General features: G+C 35.7%; 1 protein-coding gene across 2 annotated transcripts; it reads right to left on the bottom strand.

The window, feature by feature from the left end:
- Positions 1 to 3,329: 3,329 nt before the first annotated feature.
- Positions 3,330 to 9,807, bottom strand: LOC136063838 (apoptosis inhibitor 5-like protein API5). 2 transcript variants are annotated; one of them, XM_065764795.1, is made up of 8 exons: positions 9,597 to 9,807; positions 9,366 to 9,484; positions 9,079 to 9,240; positions 5,608 to 5,707; positions 5,446 to 5,511; positions 4,107 to 4,204; positions 3,947 to 4,021; positions 3,332 to 3,804 (listed from the first exon to the last, which is right to left on the bottom strand). In XM_065764795.1, exons 2-8 carry the CDS (start codon positions 9,459 to 9,461, stop codon positions 3,613 to 3,615), a joined length of 789 nt encoding a protein of 262 aa, XP_065620867.1. In that variant the 5' UTR covers positions 9,462 to 9,484; positions 9,597 to 9,807; the 3' UTR covers positions 3,332 to 3,612. The 2 variants fall into 2 exon arrangements, with proteins under 2 accessions (XP_065620866.1, XP_065620867.1); XM_065764794.1 differs by having other exon boundaries at positions 3,330 to 3,804; positions 9,366 to 9,807.
- Positions 9,808 to 11,001: the final 1,194 nt, after the last annotated feature.

The raw sequence follows: 11,001 nt of genomic DNA on the forward strand, positions 1-11,001 counted from the left end.
TAGAGAGTAATAATCATTTAATGCTATTTTTTCAACCATTAGATTTATTAGAAATCTACGGTACAAAAAAGGTGTAACTCCTAAAGAGTTACACTAGGTGTAACTTGAACATATATATATATGATTATATATATGAAAATGCATCATATTTGGTATTGCATTTGGGGAAATGCATGAATTTGTTGATATGGATAAATGAGCATCTTTTATTTAATCTTTGATAAGGAAATCTTGGATTTATGGTATATTAGAAAATTTAAAGATGCTTATTTTGTCTTGTTACGTGGGAAATTGATAGAAGATCTTTTTGACAAGAGTGAAGTTGAAAACCTTATAAACTTTGTGGAAGTTAGATTATTTAAGGCTTTTCTGAAACTACCCGGATATGAACTATGTGTTTCAAAGTAATGTAACTTGTAAGTTTATGTGGTTTTAACACCATGCCATGTGTGATTTCCCGGTGATTACCCGATTTGGTTTTTGTGGTCTTTATGACAATGGAATCAAGTCTAGGTCAGCATCCTTTCACTTTGGATGACGCGTTCTTCCCTGCTGTCCATGGGGGAAGAGGATTCCTTGATTGTGTGTGGGTGAGGTTTGCTGCCCATGGGGTCAAGAGACCACATGAAAGAGAGGTCCTATTTGACGCGCTCTCTCTACTGCCCATGGGGGGAGAGAAAAACCTTGAGGTATGGGTGAGGCTGTTGTCCATGGGGCAAGAGTCTGCATACCAAAGAGGAAATTCATGCCAGTTGTGAATGGGTGGATCCCTTGATCGGTCTATGTGGTAGTGTGGTATATTTAAGATAAATTACCATATATTAGATTTTATGGCTTTGGAATTATATTATTAGTGCTCCCAGATTACAGTATATGGTTCAAGATATTTACTTTAAGGAACTTATATTTCATTATTAAATCATTCTTGTCATATTATTATTATTATAGTAGATGAAACTTGTATTTCCCCCACCCCCATTAAATATGCTACTTACTGGGCTCTGTCTCATTCCATTATTTCATAAACTTTTTAGAGTAGACAACAATTTTTGAGACAACTTTTTGGTGGCTAATAGTAGTTAGACTAATTACTGATGGAGGCTGAACTTTTGTAATAGAGATATTAGATGTTGTACATCTTAGAATAGGCTTGACTTATTCTTTTGTATATTATAGTGGTTGTGACTTTATTCCCACCGATGGGACAAGCTGTTGATATATAATTATTCATTTAGACCTCTATTCTTTTGTGACCAATGTTCCTTGTAACTTTTGCTTAGAGCTCTGACTTACCTTGAGAGTATATTCAATGGAATTATTATGATAACTCTTAATGTTGGTACTTGTTATGATTTTTGTGGATTGGTTTGTCAAAAAGGAAAAAATACAGGTACTTTGAGACAACTTTCTCATGCTTTGGACCCTTTGGGGTTTGGGGTGTGATAGAAATCTCCATTAAACAACAACAATTGCACAACAACCCAATAACACAACGCAATCAATGAAAACAGTAAAACAAAAGGTGAAAGCATAAGAAGAGGGCAAAAGGGTTTCTTTTAGACCACTATCAGATCGAAGAGGGTGTTCTCAAAAAGAAAATATCTCAAAAACAAGCTTGCCCCATAATTCAAACTATGCAAAGTTATTACAAGTAATAATTGTGCAACAATGGTGGCTCGGGTGCTATCACAGAAACAAGTTAGTAAAAATTAACGCAACTGTGTACCTAAACTAGTGAAACCAATCAATTCCAAAAATATTAACAGTAGCCTCAATTTGGAACAGTGGGACATCAGTCTGAACCTTAAGAAAAACAAATCACTTAATAGCAACATCAAGTATATTTTGTCAAAAAAAAAAAAAAGGAAGAGTATATATGCATAGCCAATTGGTTGCCAGTGCATTAACAACTTGATACTTGGCACAAATTTGGAGTGCAATTAGAATCTAACTAACAATGTCCCAGTGACAAGCGATGTATTTGAAAGACTTGTGATAGGTTGACACTTTATCATTTTATTAAAATGTTGTGAGAATACTATAGTGGTTGTAGAAGAACTCAAGGTTAATTATAGGATATGAACCAACAGCTTTGGTGAATTGACAAACATATTCATTTTACATAGAAATAATTAATATATAAACTACATGAATTTACCCGCTATAGTGTTGGTTGTAGGAAAACTTTTAAGTACTCTTGGATAACATGGCAATCCCTTCTCTCACATAAATGGTCAATCCCACCATGAATTTAATTAGTTCAGTCAACTAGCTTCTAGAGTTCATTGCTTTTCCCAGACTGGAAAAAGGCTTATGCTTCTAGTTAAATTATAAGCCCTATTAATCACCACATACAATTCACTCACTCGGTAATGCTAAAAATTAGAAATTCACCATGCAGGAGTCGTACAAGCTACAGACACAAGATTTTTGGAGTAGGACTTCTTTTAAATAAAAATGAATTTTAGTCTAAAATTGACATATTTACCAAATAAACATCAAATTAAATGCACTAGCTAGAGCAACATACAGGACAAACATATTTTAGGGTGAAGAAAAAACGTATTTAAGGCCTTATTTAGTGGGGCTTTCCCTTGTAGGCATGTCGACTTGTAAAAAATGGAAGCTACCTCCATCTCATTCAACAAACCAAGGTACTTCATGTTTTTGTCTTTAAGAAATGAAACAACTCATGCTTTTTAAGCAACTTTTAAGAAGCAAGCAGCCGAGCTTTTCATGTTTTTGGAAAGCTCCAGCACTCCTAAACTAGCCCTGAACAGTATGTCTCTCATCACATGCCATTTCAGGCAAAAAAACCATCCCTACATTACCTTCAAATAAAAATTTCCCAAACATTACTTTATTCTCAATCTTTTATTTATTTTTATTGAAAAAGAAAATAAACATATAGAGGGGTTACTTCAGACAAAAATGTCCTGGAAATGAAAGAGCAATAATTTCTTCATCCGCTTTATCATTTGCTAATTGATAATTTCTCTTGGTTGATGACAACAATGTAATAATTTTGTTTCCTTTCCCAATTTTCAACCACTAAAACAATGTCAATATTTTGTAGATATAATTGGAATAGAGATAAACTATCAAAAAAATATAACAACTTTGTAAGTTTAATATCTTTTTCCTTTCTTTAGGATTTGATAAAAAAAAAAAAAAAAAAAATTTTTTTTTTTTTTTTTTTTTTTTGGAAAGAGAGAGAGAGCAAGGAAAGATTTGAACATAAGATCTACACCAGCCCTAGGCACCATCGTCTAAGTCACAGCCCAAGAGCACAGATGTCATCAACATCTAGACAAGGAAAACATAGTGTATATGATATTTTAGGGCGAAGCAAGTAATATATATCCCCACCCCTATTCTAATTTAAAATCCACAGCAAAAGGCATCACTTAAAGGGACAACAAAATCATCCAATGCTCTTGCAAATGAATGCGAACTATGAAAAGAATGTGCCTAAACTCCATATAAATTAGATGCATCATATCCATATATCACAATTTGACTAGACTGATTTAGGCAATATCACATCAGCTCCAGGCAAGTCCACGCCATTATTTTACATTGGGTAGTGAACTGCCTCAAAAGTTACTTCTTTTACAAAAACCTGATTATCAATACAATTAAATAAGCACTCACATTGAACTGTGCATCTAAATCAGCTTGTCCTTCAATGATTCCAATAAGTTCTTTCATGCGTTCTGGGGGAGCTTTTTCTCCAAAAATACTCAAACTCTTTAAGAAGTCCATAAACATTCTGAATTCTGCTCCAGTTACATCTTCTAAACTCTGAAATGAAACTCAAATTATATTTTCATGCATCTTCTAGTAGAATAACAAGATCAAAACTGAGTTCATAATTCCAGAAGCTTTCAAATGGGAAAAGGAAAAATTGCATTGATAAAAGAAAGTAGTAAAACCAAGAAAACACCTTTTTTATCAAATCAGTTATATGCCTTTCCATTTCATCCTGAGGCTTCAAGAGTTCAGCTTTAATAGGAAAAACCTGCAGATGCAATTATTTCCCTTAATATTAAAAAGAGCTGCCAGGTAAAAATTGCAACAGGCATAACATGAACTGGTCTTCTTACCTTATCTCTTATAAAGCTCAGAACTTTCTCACGAATAGTTTCGTCTGAACTTGGTTCATCAACACAGCCAATGTGCTTAAATAAGCCCGTCAAAGAAGCTACATGAACAAGAAAATTCAATTCCATCAAGCATTAATACTATAAACATGCAAGTTATGATTTAGAAAGATGACAATAAAAATATTCACTGACTGATACATGTCACATTAAAGGGATATTGATATGAGATTTTCATCAAATTAAAAAATTAAGGAGCATTGAGCCACATGCATATCAATTCAAAGCAAACCTATCAGTACCAATTTGTATGCATTTTAATTTAGTATTCGTTCCTTCACACAAACAAGCTACTACAACAGACAAGCTTCTTCCCCCAACAAGATTTCACAGGTGACCATCCCAATGGGGCACATTAATGTATGCCTGATATTTCAAGATGCTGTTACTATTATAAAATAAAGTTTAAAATAACTGGGATGACATTTGAGGTAATTTGAGAAATTTCAATGCAACAAAATCAAACAAAAAATCACTTTTTGGTTCAAATGAAACTCGTGTCAGAAATGAAGATAGCAATCATGCCCCAATGATTTTATATTAACTTTTAACATTTTGATATTAACTTTATTACCATCCACTATTTCATTTTCTGTTGCAAAACAAACTGAAATTGGTAAAATGAGATATCATTTGAGCCCCGGTTATATTATATTAGTTTTTAGCAAGCTTTATCAGTTATTTATTTACAATCTACTATTTGATTTTATTATTTAACAATCCCATGGTCTCGAGTTCAAATCAAATATTGTAAACTCTTCTATTTATAGAGATCCATATCTATACACATGCCAGATATATAGAAACTAACTATAGTACCTCTTAACATTTGTGAATATTGTGAATATTGTGAATATAAAAATTACTTTAAACCCATGTCTTGCAAATAATTACGCATGAGTTTGCATGGGTACTCAACCTCCATTCAAGTCAATATTCCATTCCAACACAGCTTGTGATTACAAAATATACAAACCAGTACTCAGTAAAGCATATTCGTATCAACGCATTCCAGTTCATATAAAAGAATGAAAACTAGATGATCTTCCCACCTTACACAATGAAAGATATTATCTTCTATTCAAATTATGGTGAAAAACATTTTTTGGACACACTCCAAAAGGTAAATAATATTATACTTACTTACCCTCCCTGTTACCTAGTTTATGTATGCTGAATAATAAATGCATAAAACTTCTGCAGCAGAATCTAACAGGAAGAATAGTTTATATCCTAACTTCTGCATGACACAACATGCACTCAAATATAACATGCAAAGTACCTTTCACATCTTGCGTCAACAGTGACATTAGGGCTTTATGCACGGCATCACGCTCCACAAATTCCTCTAAAAGCATGAACAAAACCCAAAATCAGATTCAAATAATAACAAGCAGCGAAATACCAACAGAATAAGCCATGCAACCAAAAAAACGTAATTTACCAGATACAAGGAGTTGCCCAAGAATGTCTACTATCTTCGCGATATGTTCTGGTGTATCCTTGCAGAAAAGGGGAAGCCCCCTAATTGCTTGCACCCGAACCTGTCCAATAGACAAGCATTGATAAAGCAAATCTTTGAAATGAATCACAAAGCAGATTCACAAAGCCTATTTCTAGCTGTAACAGCATATAAGTGCATTACCAAGTTTTTAGCGAAAAGAATTATGGTTTTCTTACCTTATTTTTTAGGCCCTACTCAAACAGCATTTATCCAAGGTAGGAATATTGGTGAGAAAATTATTCTGGCCTAGGAAATGGTGAAAGACTATAACAGAAATTCAGGTACTTCCAAATGAATTATAAAAGTGGATCTTAGAAACACATATGACTCAGTTTCTTGGCGTTTTATGTTGAATTTCCTGGTTGCTATTGGTATACCAGATCAGTTTGTTACTTGGATTAAGGAGAACATCATAACTCCAAAGCATCATTTGCTTTGAATTGAGGTCAATGATTAGAGCTTTTAATGACAGAGAATTGCTGTCGGTAGATTCCTTGTTTGAATTTTGTATTCCAACATTCCAAGGAGAGAGCCCTGATCGAATGAATTAGATGCTGAATGGAAATGGCAGGATTGATGTTCGCTCCTTCAGCGTCACCTCTCCACACCACCAATGATACCACAACTGAATTTTAGATCCGTACCAACCTCACAACAAATAACTACAGAGCTAGCCCACACATATCTAATAAACTTCCATAGGCTTATTCCATAGACCCCTACCAACCTCCCAGCAGCAACCACCCCATGAGTTCCCAACATTTAGTTCTATAACCTTCCTCCAAAGAAAACCCTTATTCGCTAACACTGCAATAGCCATTTACCGAGTAAAATCTTGGATCAAAACCAAAAACTTCCTTAATCCAAAATCTCCAAATTGGATAGGACAGCAAACAAAATCCAATTAGATATCTATGAGCTCCTATTTTTTTCTGTAGGCTTACTACCAGGGATAGCAGCCCCTTAATTGATAATATTTTGGTGAGAATCAACTCATTACATAAACGGAAAATCATTTGTCATTTGAAGGGATACTTCAACCGATACAGACATCCAATGAGTGTTATATTGTTTTTGCCATTCAGGTCTATTGGACCAGAATTCATTCCTCCTACAAAAATAATCAAGTGGATTGAGAGCTTATTCAACAGGTTTCTGTGTAAAGGACTGATTCCTCAGCTTCTAGTGCTAAGCTTTTTGGGAAAATGTCTACTTACCTAAGGAAGAATAGATGGAAGTGATGAACCAAATAGGGAATCTTTTTTCCAAGGCAAGGTCTATTGGGGTGGCCATGAATCAAGGAACTGTCTGTGTATAACTCTACTATTCGTTATGAGGTTGGTGATGGCTCAGGGTAGAAACCAAGCATGGGGTTGGAGAAAGATTGTGAAGCTAAGGGTAGAAACCAAGCCTTTGAATAAGCACATGGTGGGGAAGGAAGACTCTATTTTCCAATGAATAGACAACTGGCATCCCAAGGACGTTTTGTATGAAAAATTTAGTCACAGAACCATGTATGACTTTTTTTTTTTGGGGGATAAGTAACGAGAAAATGTTATTGAAAGAAAAAGGATTACAACGTTCCAACACATCTAAGTGGAACAGGGGATAGAAAGAAAAACAGCACTCCAATCAAATAAAGAACGAAAGAAAAAGGATTTTTGGAGGAATGACCATTCGCATCCCTCAAAAATCCTAGCATTCCGTTCCCTCCAAAGGCAACACATGATGCTTGCAGAACAGCCCTCCAAAAAGCTATGTTATGATGTCTGCCGAAGGCATCCTGCCATGCAACAAACATATCGGTGACCCTCAGTGGCATAAGCTATTTGAGTCCAAACAAGCAACACCCATCGTCCACAGCACAGGCTATTGGGCTATGGAGAAGAAGATGATCTTCTGATTCCCCACTCCTTTTACACATACAGCACCAATCCAACACAAAAATATCCCTCTTCCGGAGGTTGTCTATAGTTAAAATCTTCCATAAGGCAGCTGTCCAAGTGAAGAAGGCAACCCTAGGAGGGACCTTTGAACACCACACTGCCTTCCAAGGGAACACCATATCATTAGACAACAATTGGGCATGATAATATCCTGGCACCTCAAAACCTCGATTCCTGGCTGATTTCCAACAAAGATTATCAAACCCCGCACCTCTCACAGGCCCGGAATAGATTAGTTCCATAAAACTAACTAACAATTCCAATTCCCAATCTTGTACAGGTCTAGAGAAGCAGACATCCCAACGAATCACCCCATTAGAGAGTTGCATAGCCTTATTAACCTCTGCTACAGGAGTCTTTATCACATCTGATACTATATAACTCCAGGAAAGCCATTTTAAGTGGCAAATTACACACCACAAGTCTTTCTAGAACTTCACTCTAGTACCACCCCACACGTCAAGCTATAGAAACTGAGAAATGGTTGACCATTCCCTTCTTATGGATTTCCAAAGACTAACACCGTAAGTACCCGGCACATCTTTAGAGCACCATCCTCCCTATCATTCCCATATCGCCTCTATAACTCTCCTCCAAAGCAACTCCCTCTCACTCCCATATCTCATTTCCCTAAGAATTCTAGATTGAATCGTGTATGACTCTGCTAGCAAGTCGAAGTGTTTTGCAGGATGGGAAAAGGAGTTAGGGACTAGCTCTAGCCAGCTTAGAGGACCACGCCGTTAGCAATGCTGCAATCCAAGCAATTGGGTTCCAAGTTCAGATAGGGGTAGTAGATGAAGTGCAATGGCTACCTTCACCTTCAAACTAATTGACTTCCAGATCAACCTGAGATCATATTAGAACCAGACAGCAGAGGGTTTGGTTCAATGGTGAAATTTCTTGGTTGAATGCTAAATAGATTCAAGTTTTCTTTCCCCAGATGAGTACGGGTGGAATTGCTGAAACTTTTTTTGTGTAAGAAGCAACTGATTGGTTGGGATGAAATAACTTGGGGTGTATAGTATCTGAAAGGGAAACTTTTGAAGACTACAATTACTAAACTCGTTTTCGCTGCAGTTGTTTACCAGCTATGGATGAAATTAGATTCATAATAAGTAGCAGCGCAAATATTTAGGGCTCCATTCAAAGTAGCGTGTTATGTGCTTTGCGTAGCACACCTCTGTCTATTCATAGTTAAGCTTTGTTGTTGCTATTGTTAATTGCAGCCATCTTTTCAATAAAGGTTACTCATTTATTGAAAAAAGAATCACAAAGCATCATTTCCAACCATTAAAGAAAAACAATAAACCATTTCGATGCACTAGGAAGAATATTCAAAATTAACTATCCAAGGTCTAGGCCAACAAATTCCATGAAATGACCAATACTCCCAAAAGCTTAAACTGTTAGGAAATGGTGAATTTAATAATATAACTAAAAAAAAAACGCGTGAAAAATGACTAACCCCGAGCTCTTCTGCTTCGATCAAATCGAGATGGGTGTCGATGGCGGAGCCGGAGAGAGAAGGAAAGAACTTGAAGAACCTGGGGATGAACTGAGCGGCCAATTGCTTGGCCTTGATGCTCGACTTGGCCATGTCGATAATCCCTTGATAGTCCTTCAAATTCTGCAATAAAAAAAAAAAAATTAACCCTCATAAAAAGGTTCTAGAAAACCCTAGAAACCAAAAACAAACCAAAAAAAAGAAGAAGAAGAGAAAAGGAAGGAGATTGGGAAATTAGGGTAGGGGACCTGTGATTTGTCGGTGGCCTCGTTGAGACGCTCGACGTACTTGTAGAGTTCCTCGATGTGTTTCGAGTCATCAGCGGCGGACAAGGGGTCGCTCATTTTGCGGAATCTAGCTGATGAGTCTAATTTGACAAACAAAACAAACCAAACAAAAACAGTTATTTATATATGTATATAAGTGGGAGATTGGGTTTAATTGTTAAAGAGGGTTTTGAGGATTTGAGAAGTGCTTACAAAATTGGTGGGGTTAGTGTGGAAATGGGGACTGGATTTTGGAAGGAGAGGAAATTGTATAGAGGTGAGAATGGATAGAGTTAATAAATAAGAAGAAGAAGAAGAAGAAAGGGTTTGGGATTTTTGGATTTTGCGACGAAAGTGAGAGAGAAAGAGAGTAGGAAGAAGAGGACTGACTGTGGACGAGACGAGCAAGGGACTTTAAGCTTTGCGTCAGCCTTCTAGTGGCTTTCTTATCTGCTCTCTCTTACCATACGGCGTCGTTTTCTTACCACGTCATACACTCACACAATTGCACTTGCTCTACCCCTATTATTTTCTTTTTTTTATTTGAAAAGGCGACCTTTTGTCTTTAACCTAACCAAAAAAAGTATATAAAATTTTGAACTAAAGACAATTAAATTCACTGCAATATGTGTTTGATTTTATTTGGAGAATCATATGTAATGCATTTAAGGTTTTGTAACTAAGTTTTAATTTTAAAGTTATATTTTGATGTAACAAATAAAACCCTGTGTCCCATCAAAAAATCAAAATGAAAAATAAAACCTTATGATTTTAAAACTAACATAGGTTGGGAATTATTGACTCAATCTGTCCTCTTTGCAATGAGGGTAGAGAAACAATAGCACACTTATTCTTTAGTTGCATGATGGTTAGGGACATTTTGGTTTGGTTGTAAGCTTGTAGCTAGAGCTTGAGAGTTTACACCCTCAACATCACATTTTTAGTAGTGCAAATATTATTAAATTGGTTCTAAACCCTCTGGACCAACTAAATAAAGGTAATATCCATTCATTTACAAGCCCCTCCTATGCTTTCTACTTTTTGTATATTTTGCCTTATTTGGGAGGGAACTCCAATGCTTTCTACCTTTTGTAATTAACATTAAAAACATTAGAATGGTAGCTTTCTACTTTTTGTATATTTTGCCTTATTTGGGATTTCTTCCCTCCTTTTTCTTTGTCGAGCGGGATAGAGTATCCAAGTGTTTTCCTAAAACCTTGACTGAACTAGGCACAATCTCCATGCGTATTTGCGTTTGCTTAAGAACAAATGAGATCGTTGAATCTTTGCTCCAATAACATAATATTCAAATAAGAAATCCAGTCGATGTTCAATTGAAATTTTATAACAATGAGTAGATGACAGATTATTGATTGATACAACGTCACTTTAAAGCACAAGAAGTATGGGCCGCTAAAACAAGGTCAAACGTAGAATACATATTGCTTTGAACTACTATTTTGGATGTATAACGTGAAAATGTCCGAAATCTTTGCCTTCTATTTGTTCTAAAAATGCAACGTATTATTTCCCAGAACCAAAAAAGGGAAAACAAAATGAATTCCGTAGTGTCTAAAACAGTAGTTATTCCAGTTTGGAAAAAAAAAAAAAAAAAAAA

Source organism: Quercus suber, unplaced genomic scaffold (genome assembly GCF_002906115.3).
Source record: "Quercus suber isolate HL8 unplaced genomic scaffold, Cork oak 2.0 scaffold_584, whole genome shotgun sequence".
Lineage (NCBI taxonomy): Eukaryota > Viridiplantae > Streptophyta > Magnoliopsida > Fagales > Fagaceae > Quercus > Quercus suber.

What these genes read in the sequence shown, in the direction of transcription:
- LOC136063838 (XM_065764794.1), bottom strand. Translation starts at nt 9,461, where the DNA reads ATGAGCGACCCCTTGTCCGCCGCTGATGACTCGAAACACATCGAGGAA. An exon ending in TGGGCAACTCCTTGTATCTG is followed by an intron (nt 5,512 to 5,607) that starts GTAAATTACGTT and finishes TCATGCTTTTAG; the next exon opens with AGGAATTTGTGGAGCGTGAT. An exon ending in TGAGCTTTATAAGAGATAAG is followed by an intron (nt 4,022 to 4,106) that starts GTAAGAAGACCA and finishes TTGCATCTGCAG; the next exon opens with GTTTTTCCTATTAAAGCTGA.